We start from the raw sequence: 21,722 nt of genomic DNA, 5'->3' as shown, positions 1-21,722 counted from the left end.
TGAGTAAGGTTAGAATTAAGAATAAGTAATAAAATTTGTGAAAAAGTAAAACAATAAAATTATGATAAAGATGGTATAAACAGGTTTCAGAAATGTAAAAAACAGATCTGATCTCTTTCAGCTGTTTCATGTATTAACTCCTAAGGGGGTAGTCGCGTAGACGGCCGGATGGCCGAGCGGTGAAGGTGGCAGCCTACCGCTCTGGGGGACCCGGGATCGAATCCGAGCGGGTCGAATAATCCCCAGGAATTTTTCGGGGGGTGGTCCGTTCGGATATGTCGGGCCCCGTCCCTCACCACCCGGTCGCCCCATTGTGGGCCTGGCCAAACCCATAATGGCCTACTAAAATAGGCCCTCTTAGTGCCCACAGGGCGGAAAGAGTTAAAAAAAAAAAAAAAAGAAGGGTAGTTGCATGTTTCCTTTCATCTGACAGAGACCCTTCGGCTCAGGCAGACTCGCGTCTACTCTTCCGCTGCACGGACATACTTAGCGCTCACAGAATGGAAAGAGCAAAATAAAAAAGTCGACCATAAAAGAAACTAATAAAATGTATACGATTATATGAAAATTAAATTAAATATAAAATTATTTAAAACTTTTTAAAGCTAATTTTTAATATCTATTTATATAATTTAGATTATTTATTTAAAAAAAACGATTTTAATTAGAGGGCGTCGTAATCTTTTAAAATGTCGGTCCTTCGGGAAGAAAACGTGTGAAGCAGATAAGTTCGAAAATCAACGCAAAGATGGCAACTGGTTTAAGACATTTAAAATTGCCTCTTAACCGCAAAATAACTAACTTAAAATCTAATTATTTTAAAATATCTAATAGAAATAAAGATTCCAATAATAAAACTTCTAAAAGATCAAGCTGGTCTCGCCACTCTCTTTATTCGGAGAATTTACACGAGGTTAGTGATTTTTTTTTTTTTTTTTAATTATTGACATGTTCACAACGGGCAAAAATCTGGTGATTGCTGTTTTAAATAATTGTTTGACTCTCATTCAAAATAGTCTTATCGGTTTTATCAGCATTATCGTTACGCAAGTTGTACAGTATCAATACTTTCATTCTTAATATTTTATCACTCGCTTTAGAAATTCTGTTACTAATTTTTCTGCGTTCTTAACATTTAATGAAATTACTAAATTCTCAAATAATTTTTATAACGAGTAAAGGTGATTATGCTTGACCTTGTAAAGATCTCTGCTATATAAATAAGCAAACGTTTTTATAATGAATACATTTGATAAATTACATAACACTGCTTAATTTAGATTAATCAAATGCCTGTTAAGCTAAATAAATTAGATAGGTTTCAAGATATTGTCTATAATGAAAGTGATCATTGGTATTGTGATTTGTCATAATTGTAGTTCTGAACTGCTTGTATGAATTTTTACTAATTATTTGCTAATTCTTACATTCTATAAGAATACCCAGTGGTGTGTTATAGCTTCGTGGGGCCTGGGGGAATTTGAATTAGGGAGCCCTATGTATGTTGTCGACTTCAAACATTTTTCTTGTGGAAAATACTTTCTTAAAAAACATTGGCTTGGGTGTCCCGGGCAATTGCCCCTTTTTGCTGCCGAAACTATCTCGTTTGTTCAGAGTTCTGTTAAAATTAATCAAAATTGTTAATTATAATTTAAAGCAGTTAGATATTTAATGATTACGTATTTTTGGTGTGAATTTCTTTGGGTTCTTCGTCTTTTTGAATACATTAATGTATATAAAAAAACCTTCTTACTTGAACCAAATAACTGGAGTAAATTGTTTCTTTGGTTTTGGAATGCCTGAAGAAGATCCCAAAAGGGGCGTCAAAAACGTTTGCACCTAAGAAACAATTTACTCCGGTTATTTGGTTCAAGTAAAAAAGGTTTTTTATATATACAACCCGGTGTATTCAGTAGTTGAATACATTAATGTATTTGAGAAATAGAAAATAGAAACCAAACTTGGATCAAACGTACTTGTATTTAAAAATTCTTGCTGGTAATGTGTTTGGTATTTATATAGTATTGAAACCAATAGATTAGTTACGTAGAAATTCTTACATTTTTTAAAATTAAATAATTGTTCTTCATAAGAATATTCTATTAGAATAAAACAGATTTCTTTTCAAAGAGGAGCAATTTTATGAAAACGAGTCATTAAATGTTTTATTTTTAAATTAAAACCAATTGTTTTGGTTTATGTTGTTTTTCCAGTCCTGTTCTCGTTAGACCACATAAATCACTTTGAATTTTATTTCATATATACATAAATAACTGATGAAAGCATTAAAACAGACTGCAACCTTTCTCAAATCAGCAAAATATTCACTTTAATATTTATCAGCACTTTGTGTTTGATGTTTCATATTCCATTTGTATTTAAAAGATCATTCCAATCTGTCAAATGGCCTTATTCAAAGAACTTCATTAGGCTGTTTAACAGATTGGAATATTTTAAACACAAATGGAGTATGCAACATCAAACACAAAGTGCTGATAAATATTAAAGTGAAGTATTTTTTGCTGATTTGAGAAAGGTTGCAGTCTATGTTTATGTTTATTTCATATCCAATTTAAAATATACTTCATTATATTGTTACATTTGTATGATATACATTGTATAATCTGTTTTAATTTTTAATTTTCCATTTCTGTTGTTTAAAAAAAAAATGTAGAAGAGTAAAAAGACAGGATAAGAAATAAAAAAATATTTGAAAGAAAATAATTGTAAATATTGAAATGTATATTGTAAATTACATTATATTGATTTGAAATTAAATTGTAAATATGCTTCCAAATCAATATATTGTAGAATTTAGAAAATTTATTTCTATAGGTTTATCAGTAAACCTATAGTGATAAATTCCACAAGATTTTTTTGTTGCAAATTTCACTTATGTTTCTAAGATAAATAACTATGAATTAGCTACATATCTCCAAAATTTATTAAACTTTGTGAATCTTTAAATCAGATATCTATCTGCTTCCAAATTTACTATAATTTACAGTATTCATATTCAACTTGTATAATTATTTTTTAGATAGTTATTAAATAAATACAGTTTTTCTGTCCATAATTCTAATATGTGTATAAATAAATAATTATTGAAAATATGTCACACACAGCTAATCAGAATCAGTTTCATCTATAGCATGTGATCTATATTCTGTCAATCACACTGCAATGCACTGTCAATCAGCAAAGCAGAAGTGCCACCATTATTTCTCTCTCACTTGAAAGATTTGATCAAGGACTTAAGTTTTTACAACATTTTTTTATTTAAAAGTTTGTTATAATATGCATACATTTTTAATAGAGTAATTACATATGTATTAAATATTTTCATAATTACTTCTTGTTTGTAGTAGTTTCAGATGAAAATAATTTCTAATTCTGAACATTTTACCTTTAAAATTTACTTTATTAATTTTTTAATTAAAATTTTATCTGAGATAAAAAATTATAAAATGTATCTATCTCAAGCATAATCAATTACTGCAGTTACTTCAAAATAATTTGTTATATGTTATACATAGGGGCTGTTTATAAATTATATATTGCAGATGTGGATGGGTATCAGCAATCATTGCAATGCATTAGAAGGAAATGGAGGTATTTATAAAAATGTTATCTAATAGCATCTCACTCCTTGGGTAACAGAATGATTTGTTTTTCTTTCTGCAGTGTTGCATAGTGAACAGTAGTGTTTACATGTGTGAGGTCCTGGACAGGTCCAAACTGTCACAAAATTTGCAAAAATTTAGTTGATTAGGGGGAAAATGTATTTGTTTAAAAAGGCAAAAAAATGTTTGTAGTTGGACATCCTTTAGTTTATGTTAAAATGCCATGCAGAGTCATAAATCTTAGAAGGAATGTCATCCTATGATTGACCATCTCCAGTTGAGGGATCGAATTCAGGTTCGAGTTGACCTCGCCTGCACTCTGTGTTGGAGTCCTGCTTATGGAGTATGCTTAGTAATGAGGGACCAGCCACTTGGAAAGTGTGGATGAGGGGGATCAACTAATCAGAATGGCCAATCAAAAGAACAGAGATGAATATAATCCCTGATATTCAAGGACACATTGCACACGTACTTAGTCAGTGTTAACACATGCACAGTGTGTCGATGCATTCGGAGAGACAGTCTTTCCCTTCTGGATCTATCTATCTTTATCTGTGTGTCGCCAATGGAACCTCCTCATCTGCTAGTGTGAGGACCAGTGCCAAATTTTGTCGCAGCCTCTTCCCTGTCCAACAAAACTCTTCTCGCCTTACCCAGGGCTGTGGTCGTCCAGAACGAATGCACACACTGCTGGAAACCAGACATTTTCTCAACCCATCAACTGCAGGAAGAGACTGTGTCAGAAAATCTGTGGTGTATTGGAACTAAGAAATGTAAGATATTTTCTCCTCAATAAACGGTTTTTGTAAAGGTATGTGTGTTCTCTGTCTCCAATGCCATCACTCACATAAACAAAACCCTTAGATCAGGGGTGTCAAACTCAAACTGCTTAAGTGCCGATTTTTTGTTTCAAGTATGACAACGGGCCAGATGTTTTGAGCTTTTGGCTACAAAAAGCCAAAAAATTTCTAAAAAGTAGCCCAAAAGTAGCCAACTCAAAAAATTCCTTTTTAGTAACCTGAGATTTCACAATAAAATAAAAAACAAAAACACCATTTGTAGTTTCCCAGCAATAACTTTAATCACAGAACAAACATTTTCAGCCAATTTACAGGCCTGAAGCAGGTCTGTAAAATGATCTGGAAATAAGGCTCGCAAGACTCAAAATACAAGCATAAACTGTAATTTACTAATATGTCGAAAACATGCATTTTATGTGCAAAATAGTGAGAATTGTGCAATAAATGATCTTGCCAAGATGGACTTTAATTTGAAATTCAAAGGATGAAATAGAGAAAACATAACGTAAACAAGAAATTAAACGCCAAAAATAAATCAAATAAAATAAATATCTTTAAGTAATATGAATAAATAAAAACAAAAACAATAATAATTGAGTTCAACAATTTTGTTTATTAAGTATTATTTGTTTTAGTACAAAATATCACATTTTCTTTGGTATCAAGATAATAAAAAATAAACAAATAGCATTATTGAATTGATGTCGTGGGCTGCAACTAATTGTCTCGCGGGCCATGACTGGCCCGCAGGCTATATCTTTGACATGCCTGCCTTAGATTATTCCTGATTTAGAAATAATGTTCCTCCCATTAGTGGGCTAGCTCACACATGACTGCTTTGTAATGTAGACATCTATATAAATAAAAATGTAAATGTTCGTTTGTTCCTAATCTCAAATCTCCGAAAGTTCTTCGTCGATTGCTTTGAAATTTTGACAAAATGTTGCATTCGAATACGTGCGTGTTTTTATATAATATAAATGTCGAAATTTTCCCACCCCGCGGGGGAGAGGGACAAAATTAAAGCTTACCATGAAGAACTCTGGTTCTATTATACTATTTTAGATGTGGTGTTTTGTGTTTTTGATTGTGTTTTAATAGGGTACATCAAGAGAATGTACACTAAGAAAGGATTTTTTGAAATTCCCCCATGGGAAAAGTGTTATACATTTATAATAGATACATTTTGAGCCACACCAACATGTGGCTGGGTCTGCTAGTCTAACTAATAAAGTGTAATGTTCAGTATCCCAAGCTCTTTAGTAAATTAAGGAGGTCAATCTAATATATGCATTCAAGGCCGGATTTACCAATCCAGGGGCCCTGGGCACAAATTTGGTGACGCCCCTTTAAGAGTAGGCAAATTTGATGATTTAGAAAATTTACACCAAATACTGTACTTTCAATTAGATTTCAACTAGGAAGTTGTAAATTTCATTTAAAAATAAGGTTATTGTAAACATACATATATTTTATTGTGTAAAACTAATTATTTTAATTTAATTGAAAAATACCCATGTAAAATTTTTTCCCGAAATTTTCCGACGTTTCATAGGTTTTTTCCCGGGTTTGGTTTTCTTTGTATGTGGCCCTCATGATTAGGCCACACTAGGCTGCCGCAGTAATAGGGAAAAAAATTGTTTAAACATAGTTTTGTGGGGTCCCCTATTTTGTGGGGGCCCTGGGCACCGGCCCCAAATGTCCCTATGTAAATCCGGCCCTGTATGCATTATATAATTTTGGGTTTGCATTTTTGTGTTACAAACAGTGGGATGATAGTTGAAAAGTATAAAAATAGCATTACTTAATTTATGGACAATTCCATATAGTTACTGATTCCTAAACATCCTTATTGTTATTTAACTAATAAAAACAAATATGATCCATACTGAAACATAAAAGGAATTTATAACAGACTATATCATGTATATCATATAGGTTATTAGTCATGTGGTTGTGGTGCACACCTGCTAGTTGATTATAAAAAATGTTAACTTTTAATGTTAAAATAATTCATTTAACATAGGTGAAAAACAAAAGAAATTACAATACAATCTAACTCTATAGAGTTAGATTGTATTGTAATTTTTTTGTAGGCTTTATAGCCTAACAAAAAGGAATCAATATTGAAGCAAACTGGTCTCCTTTGACATCAAAGCAAATTTGCCTCCAATCAAATAGGGGACTCAATGTCAATCCTCTCAGCAAAATGTAGGTGGTCTGTTTGATGGAGAACATATTCAACATGTTGGATATTGTGTGTTTGGTAACTAGTAACAGTCGTCATCTACTGTTCAACTACTGCCAATGATCATCACGATCATTGGCAGTAAAAAGCAAATGGTCACCTGACATGAAAATCACTTTGTCTACATGTTGAAGCTACTGCATCGACTCGTTTGCACTGGGCTTAATATGACTAATCTATCATTACTTTTCTGCTTGAACTGGAGTTCATAAAATAAAATCATCAAACTGACTAAGCACTTCTGGACTTTTTTGTCCATCCTGAGTGTCTCTATTACTCAAAAATTCTTTTCAAACTCTCATTTGAATAAATCTGCCAGAGTTTGAATTTAAATGCATTGTCTTTTCATTCCAGAACAGTGTTCATTCAATTCAAACTACCTCTATATTCTTCTGTTCACTTTTCTTTTATGAATTCTAGCATTTGAGCAGAAAGGTAACATGAGAAAATTGCAATAACAATGAATAAGTTTTTAATTTAGAAATCCTGTTAATCTATTATATAGAAGATGGTTATAAAATATTGATAATATATAAAAATCTGTAAAAGATGATAGATGTTTTAAAACAAAGGAATAAATAAATAAAATTGCTTTAACTATAAAAGAAAAGTTTAGAACAGTATAATAAAATTTTGTTATTATATGACCATTATTTTATATTTAGGGTTTGTTATTTTATTTACAAATTATTATATAATCTGTTTACTCAAAAATGATGTTTTAATAATAATAATAATAAACTGATCTTTTATTTATTTTAATAATTTCAATATAAATGAATGAATTTTAGTTTATCTGAAACTTTAAGTGTTTAAAAATAATTGCAGTTTTTAAACAAACAAGTTAAATATTATTGAATTTGTATAATAATAGCAATTTTTTCAAGTTCTCAAAATTAATAATTCTTTTGGGAATTATATAAATTATAATAAAATTTAATAGTTTATTTTACTATTCTTGTAATTATTAATTATTTTTTTAAATTTTCAGTTGTTTTGAAGATTTTTATATATATATGATTAAACTCAAGATGATGATATAAGTTATAAAAGTATTTTATATAAATTAATTTGAATGTGTTAGTTAATATGGAAGTATGCTTTCCAAAGCTGAATTGTAATCAAATTTTATCATTACTTTTACATAAAACATGATTAATATTAATTACATATCATCCTAACTAATATTCAAGTATGAAGCTTTTCATTTAAGCAAAGGTAGGGAAAATAAACCATTTCTTAAGATTTATTGAATGAATATCAACATGTAATAACAAATAATTGAAACAGTATGTTAATTTGCAATTTTGAGATAGAGCAATTAGTTTTTATTGTCAGTATTAATACTCAAATCAATTGATAAAATATCGTTAACTATTATAAATTTCATGTCAAATGTGAGTGAACATAATAGCATAGATTTAAAAAATAAAGAAACTAAAGCATCTTTATTACATCCTTTTACACACCTCAGGAACAAAACTGTCTTTTTTTTTCATCAGTCTACCTTTAGTTTCTTCTATTTTTTTAAATATTAATGTTATCCTGGCTAATGCATTAATTAACAATAGCATAGAATTTATTAAGCTCTCAAATGAATGTTTGATATAGGAAAGTTTTCCATAGTTTGATTAAAATTTATTTTTAAAATATAAAAAAAATCTTGTTTTTTCTATAAATATAAAAATTAACAGAAATATGAAATCAGTTAAATAAAAATCAGAAAGATGCTTGTTTAAAATGAAGATACAATATTCATCTGTAGAGTAAATAAATGATATGATCTAAACATAATTCTAATATAATGAAAACAATAAAACAGAAGATAATCATATAAAATTTAGATAGGAAGACAAAACAGAGCAGAACAATTGATACGATTATATCAATTGATGATGTTGAAGATAGCTAGCTACATTCGGGAAAATAATCATTAATTCTGCTTATTTTTAAACAAGTGATGTGAATACAGTTTGATATTTTCAGCAGCAATAGTGCCAAATTCAATAATGATACATATTTACAGGACAGAGGAATCATCAGAAATTTTCTTTGCATAGTTAAGATATTGCCTTTCTTTTAATTATTATAATATGCTTATATTCAGCACTATTCTGCTTACATATTCAAGCAAGATTTTTATCAATGATCTCTTGGAAAATAAATTCTCTCTTGATTTATTGTTATGTAAGATATATCTTCTTTTTTGAATTATTACTAAGAAACAAATTTTTGACAATACATTGTATAAAATTTTTATGTTTATAAAAAACTTTTTGAAAAAAAATTAAAGCAAGAAATTATTAATAGAAATAATCTTTTAGAAATTTAAAGGAAAAAATAATTAAAAATTAATTTGTTTAATTTTCGTCGGATGGATAAATATATTTTTTACAAACAAGAGACAAGTCGCTCCAAAATTTATTAGACGATCACCATTAATTATTAATTAATGGTGATCGTCTAATAAAATTGTGATCGTCTAATAAAATGGTGATCGTCTAATAAAAATTAATTATAGAATATATACATATATATTGTATTTTAATACAAATAAATCCTTGTTTTGACTGTTTGCATATGTTTCCATACTTTATAACACCATTTATATTTTTTTAGAATGCTGATTGTAAAATTGCAATGAGTTTAGTGTTTTTTTTTAAATGTTTGCAGTTTATAACATATGCCAATTGTGAAATAACTACTAAATGTAACTGATGATTGCTGGATTATATCCAGCCATATTAATGTTACTGTTAATAAATAAATGAGTAAATTTTTTGGAATTAGAGATTGGATTAAATCAGCGGTTTCCACATTTTTTTCATTAGCATACCCCCCGTGGTATTTCCATCTTCCCAACGAGCCATGCATGCGCAAATCTCGCACTGCCTGTTTGTAGAGAGAGTTGCCATTTTGAATTTTATTTTGATTCAGTTCTCAGTCCCCTGAGTACCTACACATATGGTTTTTTTTTTACGTGTGCATGATATGGCACCTAATACTCTGTACCAAATTGCAACTTCTGACATGTACTCCTTCATACCTCTAAGCTGGTAACATGGTAGGCAGTATGATTTTATAAACAAGACATAGTCTTGTCAATAAAAAATTAATAAAAATATTGAATAAATAATGAAAAAATTACCGCTTGTAGAGAAAATCTGGAGAAACTAGTTATGTCCTTTTCCTTGCTAACAATAAAAAATACTTTTTATAAACAAAAAATTATGTTTTCAAACAACATGTGGGGGTATTGTTGAGAGATAATAATAATAATAACGGTAACATACCCCACCATCAAAAGTCCGTAGCATAATCACTAATCATGCATAATGGTATCCCCACTACCATTGACTGACTGCACAACATTTATTGATCTGCTGCATTGTATAATTGGCAGCATAAATTTTTATTTTTGCATTTTGAAATGTATAATAAAATTTCTGATTGTTGCAAGGAACATTTTTTACCTAATAATTTTTTAATACTATTAATTTGTGATACATAATATATTATTTTTTCTGTCATAATAACTAACTTTTTTCTGTACCCCTAAACAACCTATCACATACCCCAGGGGTATGCGTATCCTGGGTTGGGAATTGCTGGGTTAAATGATATATGTATAACTAATAAAAGGAATTTTTTTAAATGTTCTATGTTCTGTGAATCTGTTCCATATATGTTCTTTGCCTGAAGATGACATCAATTTAATGTCAAACATACTTGCTTAGCTGCTGTTTATGAAATGATTAAAGTGTATAGCATTGAAAGATAATGCTTTTATTAGTTATGTATTTATCTTTTTTTGAATCATTTGTCGAATGTAATAAGCTGATCTGATATTAATTTTTGCACTAAGTTAAGATTAATTATAAATTTAAATGTAAATAAATTATGTTTATAATATGACATATTTGATTATAATTTGTGTCAAAGTAATTGCTTATTAATTCATCTCTAACTATATCTTATAGCAGTTATTGATGTCAGATGTTCTACAATTGATCACTTTGATGATTAACAAAGAAATGCAAAAAATATACAAATAATATTTTTTAATATTTTTAAATTTGATGATTTTCTTTGATAATGAATATGTTTTCAATGACTTACAATTTTTCTGTACGTGACTTTAGATATGATTTTTGTATACCAGTTTGAATTCATTTAAAAATTTATATATTTTTATTGACTTCTCTGTTAATAATAATAAAATGTTTACTTTTACCAATAGGCATATAAAATTCTGTATTTAAATTTTATTTAATTTTTTGTTTTAGATATCAAATGGAGTGCCAAAAGCACTTATTAATCTCTGCATTATTAATCGTTCTCTCCAAGTTTCTTTGCTGAGAACTACTACAGAAGATCATATTCAAGAGAATTTGGAAAATGATATCAATGAAGCTCACAAAGTTACATATTACTTAAATGACACTGATAAAAAGAATGTTATGGAGTCACTTAATCGATTAATTTTACGGTGCCCATTGAGTGAATGTTCTTCATATTCTTATGATAGCTTTAATCTGCCAGTTAAAGTCTATAATCATTGGATGGATGATTTATGTATCAAAAATGAAGATAGTACTGATTTAAATTCTAAATTCACTCAGAATTTTCCAGTGACTGTATTTTCTGGTTATCTGGATTCATCTTATTACCAGATGTATTGTGTTGGTATGGAAAAAGAAAACTCTTCATTAATGCTATCTGATTTTGAAGAACATTTTGTGAGAAATGCACACTCAATGAGCTCAAATAAAGTTCCAGAACCGACAGGTCGTCCTTCAGAAGAACAATTAAAAAAGGTTTATCTTTCACTATCTAATTCTGTAAGTCATTTTTATTACAATTTTATTTTATAATAAAATAAATTATTATAGATTTATAAATTCATATTATTTGTTCCTTCATAAAAAATTTCAATAGAGAAAAATATACTGATTCAAAGTGTCTAGAAATACTTCTTATTTAATATGATGAAATTAATGAAAATATCTCTAATCATTTAATATTCATATTTTAAATGGTATGGCTTGTAAGTTGTAACAAGCTTAAGAACTTCAAACAGAAAATTATGCAGCACCCATCCTACAGTCTGGACTTTTCACTGTATGACTTTATGTTCAGTGAATTGAAGAAGCTCCTAAAGGTTGCAATTTTCTCTTGGATGCAAAAGTGCAGGAGGTAGTCAGACTTCTTGAAGCATAAATCATTACAAAACTATTTACCCAGTGGACAAATGTCTCAATGCTGATGGTTGTTACTTTTAACTTACGAGATAACAGTTTGCAAATTAAATTATGTTGACTTACTTTTATTTGATTGTTCTTAAATTGTTTCCAGAAAAGATAGATATATTTTTTTCACATATGTCCAAGCATTAATTTGATAATTCTATTTGACAAAACACATCTCCCAAAATAACTAAAACAAAAAAAAATAGTAACATTTACAAGTACTATTATATTAATGTTTTAAAAATAATGTTATCAAAACTATTTTGTCTAAGTAATACAGATCTCTGCCTTTTAAAAAGTGTTCTCCCATTTTTAATTTGAATATAAAATATTTATTTACTATCCCTTCAAAGAACCAGTTTGTGTATGTAAATGAACTCTTATATTATGTCTGGTTTATTATGGAACAAAGCATTAGTCTATGCATCATAGATTGAAACATTTTTTGAGATATTTAACAATTTTTGACAAATCTGCAGTTTGTATTAGATATTCTTTTATGTAATTTTCTGTTTATTTGAATTAATGTGATTAATTTTTTTAAATTCTATTTCAAGATTGCATGTTTTCATTTTGTCTTACATTTTAGGCTCCTCTCAGCTTTTTAAGTAAGTAGCCATTTAAAGCATAACAGCATTATTAACAGCTTAATTTTTAATGTTTCAGTCTTAATTATAAAAGCTGCTTTCAATTTGAAAATGTTTTTCTTAGGCCTAGATGAAATGTTTTATGAAAATTAGACATTAATTAAAAAATAAATAATATCAATTTTGAAATATTTTTTCTTGTGAACCATTCAAAAATTTTTCTCCTTATAGTCAGTCTGTCTTTTGTTTATTTTTTTAATATATTAATACATGTATACTGTTTAATTAGTTTAATTATCATCATTATTTTTGATGATATATAACTTTTTAGTGTATATAAATTTTAAACAGAATATATAGTTACACCATACTTATATTTATGCAAACATATTTAGTTTCTAAACTCTGCATGCTTTCCACTTTATTGACTCAGCATCAAATAACAGTGAAAGAAATAGTGCAATAAAATTCAATAGTATGGACAAACTTACAATAGAATGTTCCGCAAATTATTTTCAAGGTCATTGATTCCAAATCAAAAAAATTTCATGGTTACTAATTTTTCATTTTATGCAGTTTATAAAATTTATCTTATAATAGACGTGTCTGTAACAATAGATCTCCTCTTCCACATTAATAATAATAACCAAATAAATAAATAAATACATACATACATGCATATATATATGTATAATATGTATTTATTTCTAAATTAAATTTAAATTGAAGTAAAATGCAACAAATTTATATATTTCATAAGATATAGTTTATAACACTTTCCTCAATTCTAAGATACTTTTTTTTTCCTCTTTTTGCTTGTCTGAGATGATGATGATGCTTTTTGAATTGACGGCATCTTACATTCACACACCAAAATAACAATAAGTAATCATTAGCAGACCATGTGATGCCTATTTTAATTTGAAGAGAATATCTAAACTAATGTAGAATGTTATTCCAATCTCCCGAAAAACCTTGTAACCGGTGCAGTTAAGGCGGTTTCCTTAGATTTGGAATTCGGGCGATTCGAATTTTTATCCGTTGGGAGGATAGTATTCGAGGGAACGGTCGAAAAAGAAAATTTCGCTTGAAGAAGGACCTAGTGAGGGTCCGAAAACGTTTGCGTAACAACTTGGACTGCACCGGTTACAAGGTTTTTCGGGAGATTGGAATAGTATTAACCCGGTGTGTGTAGGTGAATTATATTAACGTAGAATGATTGAAAAGTTAATTCTATGTAAATTTATGAAAATTTTAAAGTCAAGCTTTTAAAAGATTTCAAATTATTTAGAAAAATAATTTAATTTGTTGATACGGAACAATAATGCGTTACTATGACCATTCTCGGTTTCATTCATTGTGCATTAATATGATTCACAGGGAAGTTGCTCAACATAATTAGAAACTACTTGGGCGAATTTGTCTGTAAATATTTAAACTTAAAAATAACCATCGGACAAAAAATAACAAATTATAAATGTGAATATCGTTGCCAGGGGGACCTTTTTAATCTGCATTTTCCAGTGCTCTCCTCTCTGTGGATAAAAGGACAAAACACCCCGAAAAGGCAAGATGGAGAAACAAGGACAGTCGTACATCACCAGTTCCAATTTTAGAAAATATTTTATTTTTAATTGGAAACTTTTTTGTTTTAATAAGGACTTTTTAGCTTTTTTCAACGGCTCGTAGCCTAAAAAGAAAGGTCGGTCAACGAGAATGTATCGTCTGGAACACAAACTAATGGATGGTGATCCCTACTTGAGTGAATTTGTCTGTAAATGTTTAAACATAATTAGAAAGATAAAGTAATCTCAAACTGTTATTCTCTCTCTCTCTCTCTCTCTCTCTCTACCCTGTGTGCGGTAAGAGGACCTCCGTTTTTTTCAAATCTATTATGGGTTCAACCAAACCTGCAATAAAGGCAGCCAGATGGTGTGGGACAAAGCCCAATATTCCCAACTGACCATCCATGAAAAATTCCTGGCTGGTTGCTCTCTCAGATGGCCAAGATGATAGGGTTATGCCAGTTTTCACAAATATGCACATACATACATATTTAACATATCAGAACTTCAAATTTCTAATCAAAGTCAAATCAGTGCATAAATAGATTAAAATAATAATTTTATAAAACTTGATAATTTGTAAAAATGTCAGATACGAGGACGGTTTTTTTTTTCAAGCTCCAATCGTCCATAAAACAAAAACAAGTATAAATAACAAGATGAATTTATTGCCAAAAGTTAGATACAAACATGGTTACTTTTCAACATAGTCACTGTGAAGATTGACGAATTTGTCATATCTGTGGACCAGCTTTTTCATCCCCTTGTCATAGAATATTTCTGCCAGTGAATTGAGATGGCCTTAACAACGTTGTTTTGAAGATCGTCATTATTCTTGAACCTCTGCCCTGCTAGCCACATTTTCAGTTCAGGAAGGAGGTGGAAGTCTTTACCGCCTTTAAACACCCAGTGTATAGCCCTAATTTAGCACCAAGCAACTTCCACCTGTTTTCTGAATAGAAAAAGTGGCTAGGAGGCAGAGGTTCAAGACTAATGACAATCTTCAAAATAATGTTAGAGCCCATCTCAAGTCCATTGGTGGCAGCATTCTATGACAAGGGGATGGAAAAGCTCGTCCACAGATATGACAAATGTCTCAATCTTCACGGTGATTATATTGAAAAGTAACCATGTTCGTACCTAACTTTTGGTAATAAATTCATTTTGTTATTTACACTTGTTCTTTTTTTTTTTTTTTTTTTTTTTTTTAATGGACAGTTGGAGCTTGTAAACAAAACAGCCTATGTACAGTACATAAAACTATATTTTTTCAAATTATAAAATTAATAAATTTATATATTTTTATATTTGTTATATATTCATTAAATAAATAACCTATGAATTAATTATTGCAAATAGAACAAAAATTTCTTACTTATTCTGGGACCATATTGATTGCACTTAGTTATATCCTATAGATATTGAGAAATGAGTAAATAAATAACTCTGGTTTCTTATTATAATTTATCTAAAGATGGGGTATACTTTTACATCGTCTATTTATATTCAAGATGAGCAGCTAAGAAAACCAGTTAGCAAATGAGAATTTTTTGTATAATTAATATGCAATTTATAATATTTTAGTGTTACATCTTGGCAATACACCTGGCAATGTCAAATAAGAGATCCAGTTTTATACAAGAACTTGCTAACTTGCTGTTAGTCCATTCAACTTGGGTACAAATAGCTGACAGCCAGATTTATTTTATTAATCAAATAATATTCCTCATTTTAAAATGATAATTAATCTCAAAGAAAAATTATCATTATCAAATATTGCAATTATCTCAGTAAATGCAAAAATTATTAATGTCAGAAAGATAAAGTTTGATTTATATATACTATTTTGCTTATCTAATGATCTAAATGTTTGAATAAAAAATTTATAATTAATCTCAGGTTCATCTGTAGCAATTATAATGATCTAAATATGTTTGATCCTGCTTTAAACTATGTTTTTATGTAAATGTAATAATTATTTCATCGGAATTATATTAGCATAAATATAAATTATATATATATATATATATCTAACTGCATGGAGATAAACAATATTTTGTTTATAAATATGTAACATATAAAATAAGAATTCTAATATTTAAATTCAATGTCTACTCAAATAAATTTGAGGCCCACAAAAAATAAAAATGTTTGTAATATATGTTAGTCATACTAAAGTCTAGTTGCATTCCTCTCTATCATTTTATTTATCACTAGTTTATAATATTTTGATTAATTGTAATGCAATTTCTGTTTGGATTTGGTTATAAATAATAATTATTATTTTGAACAGTTTAAAAAATAAAAATACATATTTAACTTTATAGATAAATTAATATTAGTTAATTTATTACCTGACTACAGGTTATGTGAAGAAAATAGCAATCCTTTGAATTCTTTCATTATTTATATATCATACATAAAATAAATATAAAAACAGGTTGAATGTATTTAACCTTATTATTGATATGTACACGAAATAGTTTTATTGCTTACATTAGATGATGGTAACATTTAGTGTGTTATTTACCCATATGTGATATTTATTTCATATGTTTGAAGATATTAATGTAATTATTAATTATTAATAATGCTACTTTATTAAAGTTATATAAATAGGTAACAGGTATAGTAACTTTGAATTTTTTTTTATATATTGAATGAACTCATTAATATTTTTTATAAAAATACTTCTGAATTGACTTATGCCATTCAGAATTAAACTGATAATTATACAAACTATTATCACAACAGATTCACACCCATTGATTCTGATGCAATTTTCTTCTCCCAAAAGTGCACACACTCAATTGTGGACATGAATATCTAGAAATGTATTTAATGTACAAAAACTGCTTTAAAAATGTTTTCATAACAAAATTTCAATAATTTTTAAAGCAGTTTTTGTATGTTAGCTGAGTAAAGCTAGATGTCTTAGCTTTACTCAATTGTCTTTGGTAACCAATCCAAAATCTTAGTGATTTTGGATTGGTTACCAAAGACAATTGAACCAATGACAAAGAAGTTGGAAATACTCTGTGTACTCTACGATCAGTACATATGATGCCATTTCTAGTTTCTTTTTCATTAGTTCAATCATTATCTTTGTCTAATGTGCATTTGTTTTATGTTTTGTGCAATACCCTTTCTTGCAGCTTCCATGTGTTTAGTAATGTCTAATGCTTGAAAATTGAAGAAAAAATGATTCTGAAGTTTTCAAAAATAAGCTGTGTTGGTCATTTGCTCACCAGTTAAACATGGGAAAAACTCAAATTGCTGAAATTCTAAAATAATCAAGATGATTTATCTGCAACTTTGAATGTGAATACAAATAAGAATTTAAAAAGAAAGCTCTTCCTTTAAAATTTTCATGTTTCAAGAATAATGGATGGATATGTGTAGGTGGAAAACATTCAAAAGAATATTTGACCTATTTTTTTGTGTAAACATTTTTGGCAAATTTTAGAAGTCATTGCTTCTAAATCATTGGCAAAGCAGCAACACTGCAATGCTTTAAAAATTCAACATCAGTGAACTAAAGATTAAATGGCACTCAAATCAATGTGCATGGATGATGTGAGAGCTCGTGTCACAGTGGCTGCAGGCTTTCAATTAATGAAGAAAAATGTATTTAATAAGCACATAATATGCAGTCATTTCCTAATACCTGACACCACCCAACATCACACATTTTTAAGTCCCTAGACTGTCCTCTGTGGGAGAATCTACTGTATCTTTTGTAGTAATTAATTATTATCAATTTCTTCTATTATAGTTAAACAAGAATATTTGCAAGTTATACTAGACATTGATGATTCCAAATATTCATAATAGATAATAAACTTGCAATTAATTTAGATTATAATGATTTAAATATTAAAGTAGAAAAACTGTCAATTTCTCATATTATATTAAATTTAATGTTAAGAATATGTAAAGTGGAATACTATATTTATTACTAAAATGGAATGTTTTTTGTTCAATTTGTACATTTTAAATTGCCAAGTTGTTAATATAGAATGATTTGTAATGTGTTCACTGAATCAAGTAGTTGATCATGTAAAATATAGGTGTGCACAATAATTATATTTGGCAATATTCATTCTTTATCATTATTAGTTCTTATATAACACATCACTTACTGCTAATAATAACTGATTTGTAGAGCTTAGGACATCTAGGTACTAAAACTCATATAAATAATTATAAGAATTATATAAGTTATATTATTTTATGAGTTTTAGTGCCTAGATGTCCTAGCTTTACTGATTAGTCATGTTCCTGTCTTGTGTTTTTGTTTACACACATTTTGACAACCCAATAAATGGATGGTAGTGTATTTTAAGTTGTAAGATACAACTGGTCTGTTGAATGGCATTTGTTTAAAAAAAATTTTTTTTAATTTTTAAATGAAACTAGCTAAGAATATTTAAATGATTTTTGATACAAAAAGAAATTATAATGATAATGAATACTTACTTTTAAATAATAACTTGATAAGGATGAGAGTATGTATTTATGTTCAAAATTACTAGGATTAAACCAAAGTCAAGGTAATCTAATAAAATAAAAATATAATCCTAGTAATTCTGAACAATACATATCTTAATTTTAAATTTTATGATTAAATTTCTGCTGTATAATTTTGTAATTAAATAGAAAAAAACCTAATATCAGAATCAGAATGATATTCATTCTGATGTTAGATTTCTCTGTTTAATTACATAGTTTTCAACAATCGGTTGTATTTATACATCAATAATTTTAGATAATTATCCATCATATTTTTGCTGTATACATAAACAGATATAAAAGTTTAACAGAACTTTGATAAATGAAAAATATGCTAAAAACATTACATCAGAGATTAATTTAAAAATTATCCTTTAAATTACAGCTACCTAAAGTCTTTACCGATGTTATGGATTACAGTATTTATAATCAAAATATAATATTTGAAAATAACATTAGAGGGGTAACTACGCAGTAAGTATCAAACATTTACTTTATTAACATTAATCAAAAATATTTTTTTAAACTTTAACCATTAATTTTGATATATATATATATTTTTTTTTCTTCTAAGTTTGATTTATTTACAGAATAATAATAAAAATTTAACACCTTTTTATCTCAAAGTGGTATTGCTGCATATGTACAGCAGATGGCATTAGTCAGGATTTTGGGCCATCTACGCTACTCCCACGTAAAATTAGAAATACTAAAAATAACTCAACATCCTGAAGATGGAACTGTGAGAGTTCGATGGAGAATCACAGGTGTCTCTGGCTTAAGAGTATTGTTTATGTTCTGGAAGTTTGTATTATGGGAATGGAAGAAAATGATGAGAAAAGAAACGGAGTAAGTTTTGTATTAAAAGTATACATTATAAATATTTGAATTTTACAAAATTTATTTTTATAATTTTATCTATAATATTTTTATTCTTGAACATCATTATTAAATTTTGTTCTGATGCTATACAGTAGTATTAAAAATGATTAACATGTTCATGTAATACTGTATTATCTTTGTTTTATAATTTGTTCATTTAATAAGTTTCTGTACTAATGTATTGTACATGAAATACATTAATTTTATTTTTCATTTTTTCAGACATTAATTTTAGCTGCATACTATTTAACTATAATTATTTCTTTAAATTGCTGCTAAGTTTTTATTTGTAAGTACTGATTCATCAAAAAAATATATAATGAATTAATTGAACCATGTAACTAATTTTTTACGTTACATTAAATATTGTCAATGGGCTTGACAATTTGCAGCACAAGATTTATTAAACAGTAGAGTTTAGTATTAAATGAGATTCATTGTTTTATATAAAAAAAAAAAAAACAGGAACTAGGAACAAAGGATAGAAATCTTTGTTTAAATAGAGGATGTCACAATTGAGATATCCATGTAAACAAGCTTCTGTTGTTTAAAAAAGTTATATTGTTAGTTCATGAAAACTGGTAGGAGCATGTGAAAAATTCCAAATTCTTATCAGAATTAGATAGAAGTATCAGTGTTTTCATATTTCTGATTTATTTTGTAAAAGGAGAAATTGGTATAAAAGCAATAGTTATTGTATTTTTTCTATATAAATTATTATTTATATACATAAAATTAATCTAATTTATATAGTAATGCAATATTTTAAAATAATTATTATGTTTCAAGCTTGGTGTCTGCTACAGTTTCTGATTAATACTCAAATTGTGTAATTTTTTATCTGTTGCAAATCTGTATTTTCTCTACAAACAAAAATATGACTACTTGTGTATGTGTGTGGATTTTAACATAATCAGTTATTGTTTATAAATAATTTTTTTAAATATGTCAAATTTATTATTAAGTCATTGTTCAAAGAAAATTTGAAATTCTATTTTGAAAATGCTAAATTAAGCAATACTTGTTTACTATTGTTAAAATAGCATAGTCATACTTCATTACTCAAATCAAAGAAAACTATTGCATGACAGATTCCAAACTTATTGTAAAGTCTTTAAAGTTTTATAAGAATTTTGAAATAATATTATTTTAATTTTCTTAAATTATATTTTACATCAAATATTCATGTAAATTAATTTAATAAATTGAATATGTGTATATTATTATTATCTGTCCTACAGGTGGATTGATGGATTTTCAGTTTTCTTTATTGGTCCAGATGGTTTAGTTTATAAACATGTCTGCGATAAGGTTTGTATTTTAATGTTAAATATTTTTACTTTCAATTGAAGATTATTCATTAAGAGAGTGCAATAATTTTAATTTTAATTTTTGTTGCATTTGTCCTTTTAGTAAATGTCATAAAGAGACGATTATTTTTTAGATATAATTATACTTAGCATTATGGAAAGTCAAATGTTTTTGGTTTATGAAATATGTAATTTCAGATGATGCCAGACGAAGAAAAAGTTAGTTCCAAACCAGGGAATGTAGCCATGAAACTAGCACTTTTATTAGGATTGGTGCCAAAGCCAATAGATTTTGGATTAGAAACGTTTATTAATAATTTTTTAAAAAAAGAATTATTTTGTGAATAATAATAATTAATAGACAATAAAATACATAGAGCTTGTAACTTTATAAAGAGCAAAAGTTCTGGAGCAGTAAAATCTTTTTCAGAAGCTTTGGTATTTTTATGAATTTGAAAAGCAAATGGAGTTTATACTAGAACAGTGTATACAGTATATATATATAGATGTTGAGCTAATTCTACAGGAATTTGTTGTGTTCATAAAAACATAGTAATCTGCACATTGTACATTCATTTAACATTCAGATTCACAGTTTTTTTTTTTTTTTTTTTTTTTTTGTGGAATTGCTTTTGCCAATATTCTGATTTTGGTGCCCTTTAATAAATCAAATAGCATTCCATAGTTCATCAAGTGTAATATAGTTTAATAAAAGGTTATTCTGTTGAAGTTATTTTTGTGTGTATTTAACAGATTTGTAGTTGAAGTATATTTTAATTGATATTTCAATTAATAATGGATAAATGGCACTATAAAAATTCTCCAGTTTTTATTGGATAAATTTGAATTAATAATAATAATATTATTATTGTTTAAAATGTTTTGAATAATTATAAATTGTTAAATTTTCAAATGTGTTTCTGAATAGTTGTTTCGATATACAGTA

At 27.8% G+C, this 21,722-nt stretch overlaps 2 protein-coding genes across 2 annotated transcripts in view; both read left to right on the top strand.

Moving 5' to 3' along the window:
* LOC136983714 (cilia- and flagella-associated protein 77-like) overlaps nucleotides 1-21,722 on the top strand; it is a 233,549-nt gene that overhangs the window by 60,724 nt on the left and 151,103 nt on the right. The window lies entirely within an intron of this gene.
* Nucleotides 683-21,509, top strand: LOC136983698 (uncharacterized). Its single transcript, XM_067280513.1, has 6 exons — nucleotides 683-913; nucleotides 10,958-11,512; nucleotides 18,970-19,058; nucleotides 19,212-19,433; nucleotides 20,708-20,777; nucleotides 20,975-21,509. The coding sequence occupies exons 1-6, from the start codon at nucleotides 749-751 to the stop codon at nucleotides 21,122-21,124; spliced, it is 1,251 nt and encodes a 416-aa protein (XP_067136614.1). The 5' UTR covers nucleotides 683-748; the 3' UTR covers nucleotides 21,125-21,509.

This window comes from Centruroides vittatus, unplaced genomic scaffold, assembly GCF_030686945.1.
Source record: "Centruroides vittatus isolate TY-2023 unplaced genomic scaffold, ASM3068694v2 contig_884, whole genome shotgun sequence".
Taxonomy (NCBI): domain Eukaryota; kingdom Metazoa; phylum Arthropoda; class Arachnida; order Scorpiones; family Buthidae; genus Centruroides; species Centruroides vittatus.
Note: the sequence above shows the minus strand (reverse complement) of the source record. Positions and strands in the feature narration are given on the sequence as shown.

Coding starts and splice junctions, on each gene's coding strand:
- LOC136983698 (XM_067280513.1), top strand. CDS start 749: ATGGCAACTGGTTTAAGACATTTAAAATTGCCTCTTAACCGCAAAATA. Junction 11,513..18,969: donor ATCTTTCACTATCTAATTCT/GTAAGTCATTTT, acceptor TTTAAATTACAG/CTACCTAAAGTCTTTACCGA. Junction 20,778..20,974: donor ATAAACATGTCTGCGATAAG/GTTTGTATTTTA, acceptor ATGTAATTTCAG/ATGATGCCAGACGAAGAAAA.